The sequence below is a fragment of the Cygnus atratus genome, chromosome 14, assembly GCF_013377495.2.
Source record: "Cygnus atratus isolate AKBS03 ecotype Queensland, Australia chromosome 14, CAtr_DNAZoo_HiC_assembly, whole genome shotgun sequence".
Classification (NCBI taxonomy): Eukaryota; Metazoa; Chordata; class Aves; order Anseriformes; family Anatidae; genus Cygnus; species Cygnus atratus.
Genome location: NC_066375.1, coordinates 19890879 through 19913338, shown reverse-complemented (window position 1 = coordinate 19913338; position 22460 = coordinate 19890879). Strand labels below are relative to the sequence as shown.

Here is a 22460-nt window from a genome sequence, read left to right as displayed (position 1 = left end):
AAGCATGGATTCTTCACTGGAATTTCTTTGTGTTTTTGTTTGTTTGTTTGTTTCTGGGTTGTTTTTTTCCTTTTTGTGGTAAGGATTACCATGATTCACTCTCTGCACTAGACTTTTTCAGGCCTCTCATAATTCAGAACATACTTGGAAAGAATTAGAAAGTAAAAACTGAAGCATTACTAGTGCCTTTGCCATGGAAAAAGTCAATTAAATAAAAGCGCACATTTTTAACTCCTTATACTCATGGTGAAGGCACAGGCAGAGCAGGCAGGTACTTGGCTCTCAAAGCGTAACCCGGCACACGAAATGCCGTTACCTCTGTGCCACAGGTGGAATGCACTGGAAGATGAGGTTTTCACCCACTTCCAGTCTTGTATTAGTGCTATGCGTGCTCCTTTGCAGCTTCAGAATTTCTCCCCTTTGTGTCCTCCGGCCCTCTCCCCACACCTCAGGCCCTCTGGCCGTCCCACCAGGAGACTGGGAACCACACAGCCCCACAGCATGGCCCCAAAATGTAACTGCTGACAACCCACAGGCCTGGTCTGATCTCCTTGCAGCCTGCATTGCCCTGGTTGTTTCCAAGAGCAAGATTTCTGCTTTCCCACGCTGCTTGTGCATGTGAGGGGCACCTGGTGTTGATTACCACAGGAGTCCCCACAAATCCCCACACGGATCAACCAATGTCCCTACACAGTGTCCCTACACACTATCCCTACAGCCCGGACAGGACCACCAGGGCAGGGCCCTCATGGTGGGACCGAGGGGCGACAGGAGGGAGCCGGGGACGGGGGGGCTCCAGCCTGGGCCCTGGTAACAGCCGGCGGCGCTGGGCCGCGGCCCGCAGCTGCCATTTTGTCCGGTCTCCTCGCCCTTGGCGGCCCTGGTCCCACACCGAGCCCCGCCCTGCCACGCGGGGCACTTCGCTCCCCCGGCCCCGGGCCGGCCCCGGGCCTCCCGGCCGCCCCCTCGGGTCTCCCCAGCTGCTCCCCCGGCGGCTCCGGGACGCCGGGCGGCGCGCTGAGGGGCGCGGCGGGGGCGGCCCTGCCCGGCCGGCGGCTCCCGGCCCCGGCCCCTCGGCGGGGAGGCGGCTTGGGGGCGAGGCGTGGGGCCGGGCCGGCGCTGCCGAGCCTCCGGCAGCTGCCGGGAGCCGAGCCGAGCCGAGCCCGTCCTGCCCGCGGCCGCCGGCGGCCCCGCGGTGAGTGCGGCGCGGCGGAGGGGCTGAGGGCAAGGGGTTGAGGGCAATGGACTGGCGGTGTGAGCTCGCCCCGGCTCTTCCAGGGGGCTCGGTGTTCGCAATCTCGCTTCCCGAAGCATCTCTCGGTGCGGGGTTTCAAATAATGCGAGGCGGCAGGAAAGCGAAAACGAAAGCCGCGGAGCTGCGAGGAGGGCGCAGCGCGGCGGGAGGTGGGCAGGGAGCGGCGGGCAGACAAAGGCGAAACGCCGCTCGGGTCGAGGGGGTGGCACTGAACCCTGCCCAAAAGACAGCAGAATTCCCCTTCGTTATCCTGGGAGCTCAGACTTTCCTTGGCTTCCACACCGGTACACGCGTTCTCAGCAGAAATTGCAATTTCAGGAGTGTGACAAGCGCGTGGATTTTCCTTTTTCTTTTTTTTTTTTTTTTCAGTGAGTTTTTCTTACAGGTTTTCAGTTTAACGCTCAGCTACTTGCACCGTCCGCCCGGGCCCAGTGAGCCCCCCGAGCCGTGCTGGGGTGGCAGGGCTGCAGGCTGAGCCACGCAGGGAGCGGGTTCTTCATGAGCTGGCATTAGCTGCTGAGGAAATTCCTTCGGGGCAGCGCTTCCTCTGCATGCCCAGCGCAACGCCTGGCCCTGAGCGCAGCCCTTGGGTGCTCTAACCTTGCCGGCTAACGGTAAGGGCAGACGGAGGGTCCCGAGGCAGAAGCGAGTTGCTGGAAATGCTCTGTGCCAAACTAGAAGACTGCTGGGGTTATGTGGGAGACAGCCGTTTGCTATCACGGAGGGGATCTGTGGCATGAGGGCAGGGCAGGCAGTGCGTTTCGCCCGGGACGCGCAGCTGCCTGGCAGAGATGGGTGGCTGTCCTCTCCACAGAGCGGGCCATCTAGGGGCACCATCACCCGGCTGAACTGGCACTGAAGTAGGAAGAGATCCCCTGTTTCGTGCAAGCAGTGTTTTATTATCCGTCTGCGTGTGTGGCAGCACGTTTTCTTGTGCGTGAGCTCAAGTTTGGTGACTATCCTGTGGATAGTAAGGTGGCTCGGTCCCCAGATATGTTGGTTAAGCATGGTAAAGGCAGTATGTCTGTTTATGCTCCTCAGAAAATCTCAGTAGTACGATTGAAATGAATGTTTGTATCTTGAACGAGGTGTTTGAAAGTGTTAAGGATTATGCAGTGCTGCTCTGGTGCCTATCTTGGTATTATCGTGGCAGTATTGAATTTCCTTGTTGCTCCACAACAATAAGGAGATTATTTGGTAACAGCTGAGTCTATTGTCCAAAAAGAGTAAGTGCGAAGATTTCATTATCAAAATGTAGTGATACGCTTTCCTCTTATATTCTTAGGGTGAAGTTTTGCAGGGACCTTGAGGTAGTATCCCTGCTCCTGTTCAGTTCATATTGAACTTGAATTTCTAATTTACTCATTTCTCTTCTACATCTCTTCAGAAACGATCATGCCTCTTCAAATGATGTGTTTATGCATTAGTTTTTAAGTGCATGCCTGAAACTTCTCATGTCTAGCAGGTGGGTACATGAGGCTGGGTAGTGAGAGCATACAGTGGCAATACATGCACATGAAATTTAGAGAAATAATCTGGAAAACTGATATCAGTGTTAGAGAACCGACACTTTTATTTTCATTAATTTTCTACTCTTAATTACTCAGGTCTTACATTTAAACTTGTAGTATGTTATTCCAGCCCCCGAGTGAGCTTCACGTTCCATTAGTCTCTTACTGTCAGGGTGACTGTGTTCTGGGACACAGACAGAAGTCCAAGGCAGCCAAGCCCTGTGCTGCAGGTAGTGTTTCCAGTAAGACAGGCATTAGGCAGATGTTAGCTCACCTCTAACATATAAAGGGATCAGTAAGAGAGGCCCACATGGGATCCAGAAATAGTCTGTAAAAGTCATTGGATCTCAGGAGTACAGTACCTCCCCATATCTTGATTTTATGGCAGTCACTTGATAACACGATGGAGATACTGGAAATTTCCACAGTTCTCTGTCGTATCCTTTGCTTATGTAAAGCTTTCATGGCAGTCAGACAACCCCTGAAGATCTTACTGAGGCCAAAAGGAGCCGATAAAAGTGAATTCTAGGCATACAAATGAGCTGTATGAAAATAGCAGTTTTCAAAACAAAAAAGACAGTAGTTTCTTTTCCAGAGTAAATATACAGAATATCATTCAGTATACAGAACTTTTTTTAAGAACAAAATCCGTTTTTATTCAGCACGGTTGGGCTAAATGGTTTCAGAAGTAATACAGAGTAATGCTTTCAAACAGAATCGGGTGAAACAGTGTTGAAAATTGTGTCATTTCCTAGTGTCCTGGCATCCTGAGAGGCTGTGACTGTGTGATTAAAGGCCCTTTTCATGCCGCGTACAGAAAGCTGTTATGCAGGTGAACACAAAGATCCAGTATATGCCCGCAGTTTAGTAGCCAAGAAAATTTTCACTTAGAACATTTTTGTACTGTTGAGACAACCAAAAAAACAAGGTACCATCTACTGTACAGACATTTTATGACACTACACAGAGCTAAATTGAACGAGCTGGGTTTCATGTTTGAGTTTCCTGATGGATTAAGAAAAATTCTCAGATTTCAGTAAGCTGTCTGGAAGTCCTGGGTAAGGGAAGAGGAATCAGAAGGCTTTTCGTTGCTAAATTTTTTACTAAAATGTCAGACGATGAAATAATCTAACTAATTTGCTACACATAAAAGATAGCCTGGAGGTGAGTTTCCCCCCTAGCTTTGCAGTATTGATTTGCTGAGCATCGGATGAAGGCTTTTTGATTTGTAACTCTGTGCTTGTGAAATGAGTAAAACTGCTTGAGCAAATACAAATACGGAATGTGCTTGTGCTGAGTGCTGCAGACACTTGCTTTTGCATGCTGTATTCACTTTTTTCTCTTTTCTTGCATGTGCTATAAAAAATTCCTAAGTGGACTTTGCAATAACTATTGGGTGGGTCAGATTAGATATCTGGATTGTGAGGATGTATGCTGGGAGTTTGCATTGTCCTTGAAGTGATCCTTGCGTGAGCTTGAGTAAGTCACTTCTTGCACCATAAAGTGCTCATTGTAAAGATCCGAATCCTTCATACAGCTGTTCTGACCATATAATTATTCTAAAGCATGTTATAGATAGTGGACTGTAAGACGTTAATCAAAGGATGTTTGTCATTATAAGGTGTATTTAGGTATGTGGTACAGCAATTCCGCGTGGCTAGGCGGCTCTAAGATGGAATTTTGGAATAATTAAGAACACAGATAGGCAAAACTAATGCTTTCTTCTCTTTCTGTGTATTATACTAGGTGATTGACTTGTCCAAGAAGAGCAGATGAGAAGGCTAATAAGTGCATTTGGAAATTTACCCCTAGAAATGTAAATATATTACAGGTCTAGGTGGACTAATCTTCGGATGCAGAACTCACAGTTCTTTAACTTATAAGGGTCAGGACCAATAGAAGGACATAGATGCCAGAAATAGGACCTGAGTTCAAATTGTGGAATTTTCCACTTAGGTCTCATCTAACACAGGAGTGCATTAGGCTTCATCCTTTTTTTTTTTTTTAATGTGAATTTTCCAAAGCTGCTGTTCAGCCTGCTCTCAGAACTGCAACCATAAAGAGGCATGTTCTCCTTGGTTGTTGTGCTAAGTCTTTCTAGTTTAAAGATCCTGCCCTGCAGACCCCATGTGGCTTTCAGATGGGGTAGGCACAGAGTTGAAGGTGTGGGATTACGGAAAGGGGCAGGAGCAGGAGAAAAGCATTGACACCTTGCTATAAGTACCTGCTGGGTGGGGAGAGCAGGAGCCAGGTGTTAGTGAAGTGTCTCAGAGCATGAGACCAGGCAATGCCGTTCTGTCTGCCCCAGAATATAACAGAGTATGGGTTGCAGAGGTCATGATAACAGGGGAGCATACAGTCCCCACCTTGTGCAGCAAATCCACCCCTCCTGATACAACGGTGTTACTTACAGTTCTGGGGCGGGGGAGGTCTCTGTTCAAAACACAGCTGCCTTTCAGTAGCGGTCCAGTGGCTGCTAGCAAAAAGGGAGCAGGTTTGGTTATGTGAAAGGATGTAGGAGCTTACCTGCCAGAGAGATGCTCGCTGTCTCTGGGTTTGTAGTGAATGAAAGCACCTTTCAGGGTTAAAATACCAGCCCCTGGTATTTCCTGTTGGCTATCTATCCACATTATGTAGTGCGTATTGATTTTAGATAGCCCTCTGCAAGCTGTAGCCTGGTAGCACAGTCTTGGGAATTTGGGCTGCCAATAACTGTTCAGAACAGTGGGGAAGATTGACCTGGTTCAATATAATTGTAAAGCATTGTTTTGACAGGCTTTCGTTGCAACCAAACAGGTACCTCAGGCTCGAACTTCCAGGAAACTGGGGCATAGACTGCAGAACAGAGACTCTAAGGAGAAGTATGCTGTGGTGTAATGTGGAAGAATTGGATCAGTCAGGTTGAGTTGCTTTCTAATTGGAAGGCTACTGTAGAAATCCCTGAATGCTTTTGTCTGGAAAGAGAAGTGGGTCTAAATGTTAAGTACTGTAGCTGCTCCTACTGTCTTGTGGGTCCTTTGATAAGCTTAGTATCGTATGCTTTGGGTGTTTTAAGATAGTAACTACTTGGGTTGCTATTTCTAGCCAGAAGAACCAAAAGCTGTTCATCTCTGTCTGAGCAAACAGACTGTCAGAGATGTGGCTGTTTGTAAACCGTTATATGTGTGGTCCACATCTGATACCTGTGTGACAGCGTGCAAACCTAGAACGGAAGAAGAAATATTGAATGATCAGTTGGTTAGTACAAAGTCTAAGAGAAGTAATTTCCTCTCTGCATAGCTCTGAAGATCAGTTTCAGGCTGTAGGAGAAGCTGGCAGTTTAAGCACCACACTTAAATTCTCTCACTTCTCCCCACACACATTTTTCAGAGGTTCATTCTGAAGTGATTGTAGCAGTGAATGTTTTATAACTACTTGTGAGATGTTGATTAAGTGAACAAATTTGGAGATGTATTCTCAAAATGCTCAGCGTGGCTAGCTCTGATAGATGTGATAATTAATTCAGTTGTAAACATTGCATCAAATATTAGTTTGGTTGATGTTTGCACTGCATAGAGAAGGTGTAATTAATACGTAAGTGGCCCGTTGTTATTAGCACTCAGTGACTACAAAGGCAGCGTTCAAAAAGACTTTCAGAGTTCTGCTGCAGTGTCTGACCTTGACTTGCAGCACCAGGCGAGTGTGTTTCTGGCTGAAACTTGACGACTTCAGCATATTGGCAGTAACAGGTATTGTGATGGAAAGAGAGTTTTCTGGACCATTCTGGATGTTTTCCAGAAACTGACAGTGCTGTATGACAACACAGCAGTGCAGGCAATCGCAGTTGGGGTCGTCAAGTTTCATTAGGGCTTGTCTCATCAAGAATTCGGTCTCTCACATTCAGGCAATTTGTTTCTGTTCCTAAATGTGCTTTGATATAATCACCTTGTTTTATGGTATGTAAACAGTCTGTATAGAGCACGTGTTCTGGCAGAAGCGTGCTGCCTGCCTTACACTATCCCCCTTAATATGCCTTCCACTTGTTTGTATTGTTTTGGTTAGATGTAATTTACTTGAAAACTAGCATTTAAAAGATGTGATTGGCTGAAATAAAGTCATCGTGTAAGGATTAAATCTTTTCAGCTGGCAAATCTTTACAATATTTGGCAAGTGTAATCACTGTGTTTAAATACATAAATAAATGCATAAGTAAATGAGGTTTAGACCAAGCTATGCAATACAAAAAATACACTAATTGTAGTTAATTTTCAGCAACCGAATTGAAGTGACTGTTGTACCACAATAAAACTCCTTGTCTGTCTTTGCACTGTGGAACAGACTGCAAAGAGCATTTTTATCAAGGAAGCCTCTCTAAGAGACAGTGCTCTTGCATTCTTTTCCATTTCACAGCTTCACCAGCAGCAGGTTTATTCTACAGGATATCAGCTTCCTTCCTAGAGAGGATGATTCCTTGTTTAAGGGGTTGTAACGAGGAGGCTCTTTCCAGGTTTGATTGGAACTTGCTTTCTCTGTGCTTAACCAAGACTATTAGCCCTTGCTTTTCGTATCTACTGATCTGACTCCATTAAAAAGTCTGACGTAACGCATTCGTTTAGTCAAAATGTTCCTTCTTTGTGTTCCTAGGCAGTCCTCGAGATGGCGGCCACGGCAGAATTCAACAGTGTCCGGTCAGTGGCAGAAGTGCCAGAGGGAGATGATGCTAAGCATGTTTTCCATCACAGAATGTTCTTGGAACCTCAGGAGGAGAAGAGGAACTTGAAGGCTCTGATGGTTAAGCGAGCAAAGGAAACTTGCAGCTGCACGCCAGCCAAAGTTAAAGACTGTGTTTTCAATTTCTTTCCCATCTTGCAATGGCTTCCTAAATACAAACTAAAAGAGTGCCTACTGGGAGACCTAATGTCTGGTGTGATTGTGGGAGTCTTACTAGTCCCACAGTCAATTGCCTATTCTCTCTTGGCTGGACAGGAGCCTATCTACGGCCTTTATACGTCCTTTTTTGCAGGCATTATTTATTCCATATTTGGAACATCTCGCCACATCTCCGTTGGTATCTTTGGTGCACTTTGCCTGATGGTGGGCCAGGTGGTGGATCGTGAAGTGCAGAGAGCTGGCTACGACTTGGAGGCAGCCACTGTTCATGCCCACACAGATACAGTCACGCATGTAAACACCACCATTGTGCCTCTGAACCAGACGTCGCAGGTCCTGCTCTGTGATAAAACCTGCTATGCAATAAAAGTGGGAGCCACCGTGACCTTCGTAGCTGGAGTTTATCAGGTAAGAGGAGGAGGACAAACAGGTATTCTGTGGAAATAGTTTTAATTCTCTAAGTGATTGTTCCTATGGGCTGTCTGCTGGGGTTGCGCATGTTCCCTGCATCTCAGGCGAGTGGACAAAGGGAGGACTGGAGGTCTCCAGTTACTGTGGTGCAAGAAACTCGTCTTTGTCCTCGCCTTTTCTAAACAGCATTTTGTGCTTGCTTTGTTACCTTAGTGGGGACTGTAAGGACCTGCATTGGAGCATTGCCAGACAACACTTGCTGTTCCCGTAGCTTTCTTCTCACCACCTTCCTTGCCTTGCCCTGGAACTGGCTTATATCTTAGGCCTCCATTTTGTTGGGCCAAAATGTGGCGTGTCAGCTTTTAATTCCAGACTTGGGTCATTTGGTTTTTCTTTTATCGAAAAATACTCTGAACAGAAAAGCTATTTCCGGTTTCTTTTTATTTGTCAATGTGCTTGTAAAACTTTGCTGTCTGCCCTTTCAAAGTCAAATCGATGTCATTGTATGAAAGGGATGCTACTGAGATAAAATAGTGTTGTATTGAAACAAAACTTTTAGTTATTACCATATCAAAATACATTATTTAACAATATTTTACTATTTTGTCTCTGCTTACTTCATAGAATTGCATGCTTGCTGAAATTAAAGCAGATATTTTTGTTTTTAGACTGTCAGGCATTAACTAGGATGGATTTAGTTTTAACAGTACTGCAGAGCTGTGATATTTCAGTTCGTGAGTTCACATTCATTTCTTCCTGCAGTGACATCCCTGGTGGTAGCTAATCAAATTGTAGAGGAGAGGAAAAGGAGACGTACCTTTGATACTCTAAACCATTGCTTTCAGGCATTACCTAGGACTTTTTCTTGTACTGCAAGATAGTGTTGAATAATTTCAAAAATGTTCTGTGTTGCCTGGTGCACAGTGGATTTATCACTGTAGGATGTAAGCAGTTTTGGAGCTGTGATTTGCACTGAACTTTGAAGGTACATTTAAGTTTCTTTATTTGAAAAGTCAGATTATTTTATTTTCAGTCACTCTGAATGTTAGGCATATTTTACTTGCTGTCTCTCAGCCTGCCAACCAATAGATCTTCACACACTCGATTTCTATTAGTTTAATTTTAATGGGAAGCTCCAAACAAACTCACATTCTCTTTGTATCCATAACTTTACAATCAAATTGCAAAAAGCAAACCTGGTCACACCAGTTGCCTACAGCACAGCTAGGTAAGATGATTATCACTACTTCAGTTTTATAGCTAGGAAAACCTTGAATTAAATGAATTACCTAGACTGTGGAGAAGCCTACTGTAGAGTCTGGAGCTGAACCCATGTCTATTCAGTCCAGGCCCCAAACTTGCCTTCTCTTCAGTAATGTTTTGAGATTCTTAGGAAGTTTCCAGCCATGATTAGCCTTAACTACCTAATGAAATGTATCAAGATGACACTGCTTAATGTTTAATACGTGTAAGTTCTGGCCTGCTGCCTTCAGGTAACAGTGTAGGCAGCCCTGTTGGCCATCTCGGGAAGTTAAAAGGTTTCTAGCAAAACCTGTTGAGATTTCAAAAAGTTTCTGTAGCTGCCGTGAGAAAGTCTGTGCTCTGTTTTGCATGAAGGATGGTGGGAAGGAAGGGAAGTTTACCAGGTGTGAAGGCACATAGGGTAGGTGTCCATAAAACCACTCATTCCTGTGGAAGAGCACCAAGGATTTTTCCGTTCAACTAACATTAATAAAAAACGAATGACAAGGCACTTCAAAAATTTATCTCTATTTGTATATAATCTGCATCACAAGGGTGTGCAGCTCATATACTTTCTGAGCCAGATGGGCCAAGCTTTATGCAGTGCAAGGGGCAGCTGTTATGCCATAAGCTGTATTTCTGTTGCAGGTTGTGAGCTCGAGTGGGAGACAGACAAAAGCATAGGTTTTGGATCCCTGAAAAGTTCATAGAAATCAAAAGAACTTGTGACAGAAATGGCAAAAGTAGCTAGTATTTCAAATGCTTTTTCCCTTGTGTTCCTTTTTTGCCCAGTAAGGCAGGTAGAGGCGCGTTGAGCCAATGGGCAAACGGTAGGCACATGTTCAGAGTATGGAGACCTCCGTGACCTCTAAAAAAGCCTGCTCTGTGTTAGAAATGCATTTCGTTTAAGTGCAGTGCGCAAGGAGCAGCTGAATAATGGAGACTGTCAGCTCCATGTTGACACCATGCCTTGTTCTCTAAGGCCACGTATGGTGCTTTTATATCCCGCTTTCCTCCAGAGCCCCACAGGGATGACATCTGCAAGGTGTGGATCCTAATCTGTTTTGTGTGGTTGATTCCTTGCAGGTGGCCATGGGTTTCTTTCAAGTGGGCTTTGTCTCAGTGTACCTCTCCGATTCGTTGCTCAGCGGATTTGTCACGGGTGCCTCCTTTACCATCCTGACTTCACAAGCGAAGTATCTCCTGGGTCTGGACATTCCACGGAGCAGTGGTGTCGGCTCTGTCATAACCACATGGACAAACATCTTCAGAAACATACACAAGACCAACATCTGTGATCTCATCACCAGCTTCTTGTGCTTTCTTGTTCTTATCCCAACCAAAGAGCTTAACGAACACTTTAAATCCAGGCTTAAGGCTCCAATACCAATTGAATTAGCTGTGGTTGTGGCAGCTACTCTGGCATCTCACTTAGGGAAGCTGAGAGAAACATACGGCTCGAGCATTGCTGGGGAGATCCCAACTGGGTTTCTGCCACCCAGACCTCCAGAATGGAACCTCATTCCGAATGTGGCTTTGGATGCAATCCCCATAGCCATCATTGGCTTTGCCATCACAGTCTCCCTCTCTGAGATGTTTGCCAAGAAGCATGGTTACACCGTGAAGGCCAACCAGGAAATGTATGCCATTGGCTTCTGCAACATCATTCCCTCTTTCTTCCATTGCTTCACAACAAGTGCAGCTCTTGCCAAGACTCTTGTCAAAGAGTCAACAGGCTGTAGGACCCAGATTTCTGGCATAGTGACTAGTTTGTTAATCCTAATAGTCCTCCTTGTGATTGCGCCATTGTTTTATTCCCTTCAGAAATGTGTCCTTGCTGTCATAACTATTGTAAACCTCAGAGGAGCCCTGCGAAAGTTCAAAGACCTGCCAAAAATGTGGCATTTGAGCAGGGTGGACACAGTAATCTGGATAGTTACTATGGTATCCTCAGCACTCATCAGTACTGAGATTGGTCTTTTGGTTGGCGTTTGCTTCTCTATGCTCTGTGTCATTTTCCGAACTCAGAAACCAGAGGCACCCTTGCTTGGCTGGGTGGCAGAGTCTGAAACATACGAATCCCTGTCTGCTTACAAGAACTTGCAAACTAAGCCAGGAGTCGTGGTGTTCCGTTTCGAAGCACCCCTCTACTATATCAACAAAGAGTGCTTCAGATCCACGCTGTACAAGCAAACTGGAGTCAACCCAGCCCAGGTGAAGGCAGCAAAGAAAAAGGCAGCAAAAAGAATGCTTAGACACAAAGAGGCGGGTTCTGGTGGCAACCAAACCAGCATCTCCTTGGAGCTTGTCTCTGAACCCTTGGGGTTTCACACAATAGTGATCGACTGCTGTGCAGTGCAGTTCCTGGACACAGCAGGAATACGCACGCTCAAAGAGGTCTGCAAGGACTACAAGGAGATAGATGTCCAGGTGCTACTGGCCCAGTGCAATCCTTCGGTGAGGAGTTCCCTGATCCGTGGAGAATTCTTCAAAGAGGGCGAGGACCACCTTCTGTTCCACAGTGTGCACCAGGCTGTGGACTTCGCATTGGGTGTGCAGGAGCACAATAGGACCTGTGCTTCTAAAAACTAGCTGGAGGAAGGCAGCAAATTGGAACAAACCCTGGAAAAAAACGCGTATGAAACATACGTGCACTCAGATGGAAAGAGGCAGGGTTGCTGGTAACACATTGGTTACTGTGCAGTGTGTTTTAATGCTTTACTTTGCCAGGTGTAATGATTCAACAGGTGGTACTGAGTGAAGGCAATTCTTAACTTGATTGTGACCAGTCTGTGAACCAAAGAGTTTTCATGTGGATTTTCATCTCATTTCTCTTCTGTCATCAACTTTCCATTTCTGTTCCCCCCCCGAGTTTTGATCATCAGCATTAAAGTCTTTCTGGATGGGACAAGATCCTGAAGGAGTCTGGGCATCCTGTCTAACGAAATGCTACAAGGCAACTTACTGTTTGTCCCTAGTTGTGGTATTGCTTTTTCATATCATCACACCTTTATATTTTTAAGGAATGACTGACGGGGACTGTTTGCTCTGGTCTATAACATGTAGTCCTTAGCTGGTGATTTTGAAACAGCTAGGTAAGTAAAATCTAGACATGCAGGAAAAAAGTCTTAACGAATAGCTTTTAACTACCTATCACCTCTAAATGCTTTGTCGTCATCTTCTGACAGGCTAATGCAGCCAGATCAACAGGGACATGGTTTTCTAATTTCTACACATGATTTTCTAATTTCTTTACATGCCAGGAAAGATTGTCTCTTTAGCTTGGTTCTCTTTGAATAATCTGGAAGGGTTTTTATTCGGAGGAGATTGTTTAGAAGTCTGATTCATGCTTATGGTCGATCGTTCATTTTCCTAATGTCTAGGAGCACTTCAGAATTGTGAACATTAGATATGAAGATCTGTAATTCATGGGTCTCAACACACTGCAGCTCTTCGTAGCCAGTTTTACAAGCCAGGCAGAGTCACAGGAGCCAAAATGAAAAGGGCCTCATAGACTAGCCAGCATCTGTCAGTGTCACACAGACTTCGTGTATGAATACAGGTTTTATTGACCATAAATCCTTTACACGTGTTCAGTCATGGGCATTTTGGAATGGGGATGGTAGGCCAGGAAGTACAGTCATTAGAAAAAGAGCCAGAGAGGTCTGCTGGAAGCTGTTCACCATGTTAGTGTAAATAAAACTTTGTACTTTGCTTTTAAATTATGCAGAACCGTGAAGAGTGTCTATTGTTCATCCTAAAGTAGAAGCACTGAGTAGGAAGGCTGTTCTCTGTTCTAACAGCAATAGAATACAATTATGAAAGCATGATTGAAAGATTAACTTTTTTTTTAACTGAGTGCCAGCTATACCTAGAACACCATACACACTTGGAAGAGGGTGGTTTCTCCCAGGGGAGTTTATAGTCTGAGCTGCAGTTTCTTGGCAGCTTTTACAAGGGAAAAGATCTTTTATACAGACAATATGCTTAGTCTTGATCATTCAAAAATAATGAATCAAGAATCAAAAAGGTAATAAAATGCAATGTAAGTCATGAAACATCTTCTAAATAGAAATCTATTTTCTTTTTAGGATTATTTTCTTCTTTTTTTCTGAGCAACTAGTAACTAGTAACTTCTTTCAATGAAAGCTGAAATGTCACGTCACTTCGCTCTAGGAGCTGAGACCTCAAGAGAAGGAATAGATAGCAGAAAGATGAGTCCCAGGACCTGGCAACATTTATATGTTGTGTCCTGCATTTTTAGGACATTGTAGAAGCATGTAGAAATATTTAGGAGATGGGCAGAGGGACACACTGTAGCATATAACTGAGATCCTTGAATTATGTGTTCTAGAACTGGCATTATTAAGGCAAAAGCAGGTCTTCAAATACCAGAGATAAAATTCTAATGCTTCTGCAGTGTTCAAAAAGCACAAATATTTTTCTTTCGTAGCCTTAGGGCGTGTTTATACAAGGAGATGAATCCCAAACAGCTACTGCTGTTTTTTTTTTTTTCATTTTTTTTCTGCAGTTTGGATAATTATAATTAGCAAGCTTATGTTACCAAAGTGGGGGCCAGCGTCAGGAGGGAGCAGCCATGTCCTCAGCAGCCCCAGCAGCCAGGCTCCTGCTTCAGGAGGGCTTTTCACTTTAAGCAAAATCCTCCATGCCATTTTTAAACACTGATTTTAGCTACTACTTTTCAAGACAGCAGAATAGTGCTAGAAGCAGTGCCCGCTCCTCAAAGTCGTGATGAAAAATTAAATCACAACAAACAATAAACAGAGTACCCTGTTGAGGCAAATTTTCATGCTTACCCCCAGCCACTCTTTCTCACTCCCTTGCCCCTCGGGCATGTAGCTGAGAGGGAGGGGAGGACCGAGAAGCTGCTCTGGCCCACCAGGAGACGTCCTCTGAAGCAGGGATAAAGTAAAGTAGAAGCTGTTTTGGGTGAGTCTTTCCTCTCTACACTCTCATGATGACTTCTACCCTTTCCGTGCTGCCCAGGTGAAGAGTTTTTTGACCTGTAACTATGCAGCAGGGTAACAGAAGAGGAAAACAACGAATATTAAACAACATTTCTTTCAAATTCATTTCCACTTGTGCTAGGAAGGGAGGAGTAAGAGTGTTACTTCCAAGAAGCAGTAGTTCCACAGCTCTCAGGATGCATATTTGTAGCACCTGGGTATTTGTTTGCATTAAAGCACAATAAAACAGCCATAAATTGATTTTCAAAGAATTAATTTAGATTACAGCTAAAAGATACACTAAAGTGATTTATGTTCAGCTAGAGCACATCATGCTTGGCCGCAGTGCTGTTTGTGCAGCCACAACTGGCAGTGTAGCCTCCAAATTCCATTTCAAACAAAACATTAAAAAAGCATATTAAAATGCAATGGTAAAAGCAGCCAGCCAAACAAAAGAACAATTTTTGATGTTCTTATTTAAGATAATATCCGGAGGCCACAGTTTATCCTCTGTATAAACTCACACAGCCCTGGTTAAAAGGGAACAGAAATAAATACCAGTTGTCAGAGAGTTTAGTGTAATAGAGAGTCATTGGACGTTACCTGAAGATTAGAGCTTATCATGGCAGGGATTTCTTTAAACTGCTATTTCAGACATTTTCCTTTTAGGCCAATATTTTCTTTTTAACAGAGGCGTGAGTCTAAGCAAAATCAAGCCTCCTTCATAAGAGGAGTATGCTTCAGTGTGTTTATGGACCCTTTAAAAGTAATCCAACTTCATATTTAGGAATCAGGGACCATAACTGAAAACTGTTTCCCTAAAGAATGTGATTTATAAAGGAATTTCAGGCATGTATACATGCCTTTTGCAGCTGTTTGATGAATGCAGCAGCTGTATTTCACCAGTTGTGTTTTTGTGATGTGTCTTTTTTCTGTCCTGGAAGGGGCTCTTCTGCCGTCTGCTGTCTAAAATAAACGGTGGAATGCATGTACTGGATTTTAAAAGGGAAAGTCTGCCATACCCACTGCCATCTAGCCCTTCTCTCATCCCTGCCTCACAGCTTAACGTGTGGTCTATGGGAAGAAGGAATCCCAGAACGATTGGTTTTGGGAACGCTCCTGTGTCCAGAGCAGTGACGTTTGTCCCAGCCGCAGCCTTCAGAGCCCTGGGCCAGCCTGGAAGGTTGTGTAAACCACTGATCTCCAGCGACTCTGCTCCCAAAGACATTAATCCGGCAATTACCAGTCTAAATGAGGAATTAAGAGATCATTAGCATATTCATTAATGATAACAACACAGTATTATGGAAATGAATACTCACAGTCTCAGCCACGCTAAATGCTCCTGGAAATGTCTTTAGTAGTCTCCTGCAAAATGTCAGACTTTCTGCACTTATTGCTGCCATATGTGGCAGATTCAACTCCTCCTAACATGCCAATTGCAGTAATAAATGTTTAACTTGTGTAAATGTTTTGATGCAGAAACAGTTTTCAGTCTACTTCGTAAAGTGGAAAGGTGCTGCCACGATGCACATGGTGCTTATTTTTGGATTTATGATGACATGGTCAACCTCAGTCTTGCACAATTAAGTGATCCTGATTTCCTAGTAAGTCATTGCAGCTCCAGCTGCTGCTCCCTAATTCGCTGCCAGATCCACCTCATCACCCTCTTCCATGCCTCTTTCTGTGATTTGCTTTAAGGCATTGTATGTGTTTGACTGTAAGCAGAAGAATCGTTGTATATTTTGCTATTGTCTGTGAACTGCTACCTAGTTTTTGCACCAAGGCTAAAGCAAAAAGCTGTAAAACAGTCCCAAAATCTCCCAGTCCTCTGGGCTCTGAGCCTGGGAGGAAGGGAGCTGCGGGCAGCCGGTGTGCCTTTTTCCATAATGAGTGTAATAATAACGCAGGGACCGAGTTCCTGCTCAGCGCTGCTGCATGAGTCAGTGTCCTGTACTGGATGTTATTAGGGATTTCTGGTTTTGTGCTTATTTATTTTTGTGTAATTTTAATCTAATTCTGTACTGGGCTCCCCCAGCCAGGGCAGCTGAGCTGCCATGACTTCTGCACTCCCTCCCCATCGGGCTGCAGTGACAAACGGAGGGATCCTCTCTCTTGAGAAAAAAACACAGCAGTTCCTTCATCTCTGCTCACTTCTGCTGGCTTGCACCGAGAGGCCTGGCGTGCGGAGGGGAGGTTCTGCAGGCAGAAGAGCATCCTGGCTGCCACTCTGTGCTGGATCCTAAATCTACATCTCAAACCTTACTTGAGAAGACCAGCAACGCTGCACATCTCCCTGGATCCGGTTCTTTGAGTCTTCCACCCAAGGGCTGTGCAACCTCACTGTGCCTAGCCGCCTGCTGCCAGCGCCCTGGTGTTGATGGTAGGAGTTTTTAAGGAGGTCAAAGTCATCACCCACGTGACTGGACTGTTGGAGACTGCTGGTCTACAAGAAGATCACAGAACAGAAACTGGAACAAGAGGAAACCCTGTTAGTTGAGGGTGAAACTCTTCAGGCAGATAGTTTGTTTCAGGGCATTATCTTCTGGGTTTTCTTTCACATGCTTTGGAAAGGTGATTAAGTGATTGAGGTGATTTAAACTTTATTTTAATAGCATTAGCTGAGCTAATGAAGCTGCCATGGAGATAGCAGTCATCTACTGCTAATGCCATACAAGGTGCTTTGTATCTGTAGAGCTTGTTGTGCTTTGCGGAGTCTCAGTCTAGGATGCCAATATTGATGTACGTGTCCGCACTAGAGGGTTTTACATGTCTGCTATGCTGGCATAGCTGGAAGGGTCGATCTCTTCAGTGCAGATGAGGCACTGTGCCTTTGCACTTTGAATAACTTTGTTACATCCCAAGAATTACTTGCACTCAGTTGTCATGTTTGTAAGCCTTTGGCGGAGCAGCTGCACATGTGAGAAGCTACCTGTCTTTATTATTTCAATCAAATTCCACCTGAGGTGGAAATCATTTTGGGTCTTGCTTTTTCTTTTGAGATGACCGCAATGCTAAAAGTGAGGCCTCTGGCTAAGTAAAATGGTGAATATTTAATACATACACATATGTATTTAGTGCATAATATAATTAGTACCTTTCTATTGTATTTTATAAATTGGCACGTTGCTATTTCTCTAATGTGCAAATACACAGAATATTACAACATTTGATGGAGATTTGATGGAGAATCAAATCCCTATTGTGGAAATGTACTGCCTAAAATATTTGGATTGCCGATCTCTGCAGCTCTGAAAGCACTTTGTTCTTAGTCCAGCTCCCAAGTGATCTCAAGACTCCACAGGACAATAGGGAACCAAACATTTTGCTGGACTTGGGTCCAAGTTTTTAATGTCTAATCTTTGTCTTTAGGAATAAAATTTTGTGTATATTTGAAGTGCAGCTGAAACATGCTTAGAGGGGTGAAGCTCCCCTTTTTCTGGTAAGCACATGGTGATTTGATTTCATCACCTCTGGTTGCTGACAATCGTTTCTGGTACCATGGTATGCTCTGGGATATGATTCCTGAATTATTTTAAATTCAGAGTGATTTTAGATATTATTCGTGACATAATGTTGTGCACAATAAATAATATGGCAAAAACTGCCTGGAGCAGCTTTTTCACATTTGGGAATCCATTTAAACAAACGTGACTTCGTGAATGGAACAGGCCACGTTGGTTGGCTGACCTGAGCAGTTTACAGAAGTAGTTTATTTCAAAATAGTTTGCAGAAGTTGCATAGCACGTATAAGAGATCGCCTTTTTACTGATTTATCTGTGCGGTACAAATGAGGTGTAACATTTCCCCCGGTCTGGTGCTGGGATCCGTGGTGCTGGGGAAGCTGCCTGCTGCGGGACTTTGCTTCGTGCTGGGTGTGTGTTTGCCAACACAGACTTCACTTCGCCTTGGGCACAGCCTGAGAAGAGATGCGATGCCATCAACTCCTCGTTGAGGGCTGTACTTGCTGACCAAAATTTGCCACGAGAGCTGTATTTTGTCAGTTGTTATGTCATACCAACAAAACGTAACAATGGGTTAACAATGGGTCTGCTTATTGTTGCCTTTCCTTTACACTGTCTCCGTCTGCTAGTTCTTTATCAATTGTCATTTTAAAATGCTAATGTGCCTTATTGTCATTGTAGAAGATGTTAGCACAGCAATTTTCTATCAAACGTGGTAAAATCTTTGTGATTTCTTTACCATCATTAAAAGATATTTATGGTTTTTTTTTTCCTGCTGTCAGACACATGCTTGATGCCTTAGAAGATGTCACAGCTATTAATTTTAAGAGGAAAAACCACACATATCTGAACAGTGAACTCCTAATCCCTGTTTCTCTCGCTAGATGCAGCAGACCCTGTGGTAAAGCCTGGTGTACACACGGCTGCGTGCACATCCTTATTCCCTAAGCTAGAGCATGACGTATTTCATAAACTAGAGCATAGCGTTCTCCTGGACTTGTGTGTATTTGGTACGCGGTGGCACACGTGGAAGTTTCCTGCCAACGTAAAACAGGGCACTGGCTGACGATACACGGACAGCAGCAGGCTTCACCTGTTTTTGGTGCTCTGAGCAGCTGGGCTGCTGTTTGTGTCCTGAAGGGACATGGCCAGCAGGAAGAAAAGCGATGCCAACCCTGTGCTGTGTCAGGGTGAGCAGCACCCACCTGTGGGCCAGGTGCAAATTCCTAAGCTGCAGGAAACAACAGCTTTGCTCAGGTTCGGTGCTGTGCTGTAAGGTACGTGTGCTTGTAGCACATGGTATCCACCCTTGTGGCTGTAATAAATCGCTGCAATGTGTTTCGGGGTTATTTGACATAGCAGTTATATGCCCTGGTCAGGTCATGGCCAGTAAGAGTTGGAGCAAAAATAGACCAGCTTTGGGAGCAGTTCTGGGCAGTTACTGTAAGCATGCGTGCCCTTGTGTTACACAAAGGATTTTCTTGATCCAGCTTTTACCTGAGGGCACCTTTTACCTTAGGAAACCTCAGAGCACTGCTGTAGTTCCTGCGTCGGTGCCAAGAGTGGTAGGAGCGTTCAGTTTCAGGTAATGCCGGCAGGAGCTCTGTGCTCTCCTGAAAAGCACAGGACAGCCGTTGCCTTTAGCGGAGCACTGCTGATGCCTGCTGATGCAGAGCCCAGACGATGGGCTTCTGTCAGGAGCACCCTTTGCTGGTGCCACGTGCGGCTCTGCCTTCCCTGCAGACAACCGTAATTGTCTCCATACGTGCTCCCGTGCCAGAGGAGACTCCCCAGCCACATCTCCTTCTGTTAAAAATCTGCTAGCAGATCCAGTCTCATCGTATGGTGGGTGGTTAGAGATGTGCTCCAGTTTCCGTGCTTCTTACCCCCTGCTGGGGCATCTTTGATTCCTGGGGCACTGAGATGTGACCTCTGCAGGGTCCCTCCCCGCGGCTGTGGTGCAGGGAGCTCAGGAACCGCGCCGGGGCTGCTGTGGAGCCGTGGGGCACGGCTGCGGTGCTGGGAAAGTTGGATTCATCTCAAATAGGGTGACCCCGTGGGCCGGCCGGCAGCTAAAGGGGCCGGTGGCAGCCAGCACGGCCTCGGGAGCACGGAGGGCTCGCAGGTAAAACAAACGGGCCCAGCCTGAAATGATGCTGAGCAACCTGGGCCAAGTGCCAATGCGGTATGAAATACTAATGTGTCTCCCTGCTTTTATTTCATTGCATACATCTCTAATCAATTTAATCAGCTTACAGAGCCATTATAGAATTTTCAGTTATTAGCTGGATAATTTGGAAAAGGGTCATAAGCACTGGGCATTTATCACGCAGGAAAAAGCAGGAAAACAGCAACAACCTGCTGTGAAGTTAGCAAGGCGTTGTTTTCATCCTCCTTACATAGGCTGGGATCGCTCCCCAAATCCTCTAGCTGATGTGCTGTGAAGTGCTGGTCTCTTTCTGTGTCCTACGAGTGGGCATCCGTGTTGGGGAAAGGACCTGGGGCAGGGCATGTCGGGGGGACCCAATCTGTGGGGTCCTCGATAGGCTGCCAGGCGGTGTTTGACCTCTGTGGCCAAAGATGCTCTTCTGCATCCGTTTAGCTCTGCTATCCCTACACCGAATCCCTTTCCAAGGACGTATGCTCCATCTTGCATCTTCCAAAATACACTAAAAAAAGCATTCCTTGTCTGTCTTCACAGCTAATTGCTGGGAGAGAGCAGTAGTCCAAATTATCATTAGCAGTCCTCTTTATCATTGTTTATTTGTAGGCTCCTTGGACCTTCTCAAGCTTTAGAGCGGAGTGACTGCATTAACAAGTGCAGTCAGCGGGTGACACTCCTGGCCTCACATTTTCTGAAGAGAACTTTTCTCTTTGTCTTGCATGCTCTGCTGTGACCCCTGCACATTATCATAAACTGCCCTGCAAAATAACAGGAGGCTGCAAAAAGTGTTTTATTTTCTGGGATGACCTAGTGTACTGCTTCCACATTCTCTGGCTTTATCTCTTGCAAAAAAAAAAAAAAAAAAAGTGAGTAGGAAACCATAGGAGACGTTCTGTTCATCTTTTTTGTCCCCTGCTTTTGTTGCAACTCGCCATGTCTCAGCAGTGCGACCAGTTCAGGGTTTGTCTCCTTTTTCCTTTTAAAAAAAAAAAGATGTTTTTGCAAATGACTACATCTGGAAAATTCATTTCCATGCGGAACTGAACCAGCAGCCATTTGAAAAGACAGTTAGGTCCCAAATCTGAAGGGAAAGAAAAGCACCTCTCTTAGCTACCTGGCCCCATTTCTTGGCCCTTGCTGTGCTTTGTTGAAGTGGGCTGTGGTCCCAGGCCCTACAGAGCAGGGGAGTGCCCCCCCATGCTAGGGCAGGCTGGTCCAGTTCTGGGGCCAAGACTCTGGGGATGCTGCTTGAAAGGCTTCCAGGAGCCAAACAGTCCTAAGTGCATTCACGAGCCTTAAAGCAAATAAATCCTTGTGCAGTGCTGTTAGCTCTGCTCCAAAGAAAACTGCCGCATTGACCAAGATGTCAGCTCGCCCTGCTAACCATAAAGGTTGCACTGATGCAGCAGCAGATAAGTGAACTCGCTACATTTGCCCATTGCAAGATATGTGGGTAACAATCACGGACCCGGACAATTTTATGTAATTTTTCTTTACTGCAGGACAGAAACACATCACCACCCCCTGTAAGAATGAAGTCAGTCTCTACTGTACTTGGAGCGTGGGTTTCCACTGCTCTGGTTCTAGCTGCTTGCAGTGGAGTTGCGTAGATGGATGTCACATTGCTCACATACCATGCTATGAATGACAATTCTGAATTTCGTCCTTCCTGCTTGTCTTAAAAACAGGGTACCGTGTTGCTGGCAGGCAAAGTCCTGCCTACACTTGCACGGTTCAAGTTAATACTCACCGTCCGTTCAACCCAACCTTTCCCATAATGGAGTTAAACAGGTAGGTGAGTTTATGGTGGCAATAAAGATCAACCCTGGAATATGCATTTGAAAACAAACTATTTCAGAAGTTTAGCTATAGTGACCTTGCATTTGGAAGACTTTGCAGCCTCAGCCAGCTCAAGGTCACATGAAGTGCTGTGGGTTTCTTTTTTAAGCTTGTCTGTTACATATTTTCTAGAGTAGATGTGAAATATTTCCAGGTCCTACCCATACCACACCTCCTGCAGAAAAAGTGATTTCAGAGGTGTACGCAGTGTTCAGTGTGAGCAAGGATGCTCCTGCATCCTCTCTGCCAGGAGGGAGGACACAGAACGGCCTCTCCTCAGTGCCCCCAGCTGGAGGGGCCAAGCAGAAGCTGCCCTCACACAAAGAGCTTCCACTTCAAAGAGATCAGTGCAGAGAACCGAAGCCCACAGGGAAGCCAGCTGGGACGAGGAGCTCAAGAATGTAATAGCAGGGAAAGTATGGAATCTTTTAAAATCGAGTATGAAAAATCAACTGAGAATTTGCACACAAGAAAGGGAAAAAATGTAGGGTAGGCTTCAGACAATTAAAAAATCACGTTCACAAAGGATGGCAGAGGAAGCACAGAGACAGAGGGATGGAAAAAGAACTGCACACCGAGAGTTATACCTGTGAGAAGCAAAAGAGAATGGGTAAATCGAGACTTACCAACTTATGCCAAGTGGTAAAGGAAATGATAACACACCAAAGAGATCCAATACATGGAACAAGATGGAACTTGGAGAAGAGTTGCCATGCAGTGAGGGCAGGGTTGATGTTA

General features: G+C 45.2%; 1 protein-coding gene across 2 annotated transcripts; it reads left to right on the top strand.

The window, feature by feature from the left end:
• Nucleotides 1–1097: 1097 nt before the first annotated feature.
• LOC118256736 (sulfate transporter) lies at nucleotides 1098–20724 on the top strand. 2 transcript variants are annotated; one of them, XM_035563955.2, is made up of 3 exons: nucleotides 1098–1195; nucleotides 7390–8043; nucleotides 10375–20724. In XM_035563955.2, exons 2-3 carry the CDS (start codon nucleotides 7402–7404, stop codon nucleotides 11878–11880), a joined length of 2148 nt encoding a protein of 715 aa, XP_035419848.1. In that variant the 5' UTR covers nucleotides 1098–1195; nucleotides 7390–7401; the 3' UTR covers nucleotides 11881–20724. The 2 variants fall into 2 exon arrangements, with proteins under 2 accessions (XP_035419848.1, XP_035419849.1); XM_035563956.2 differs by having other exon boundaries at nucleotides 1188–1869.
• The last annotated feature ends 1736 nt before the right edge of the window (nucleotides 20725–22460 follow it).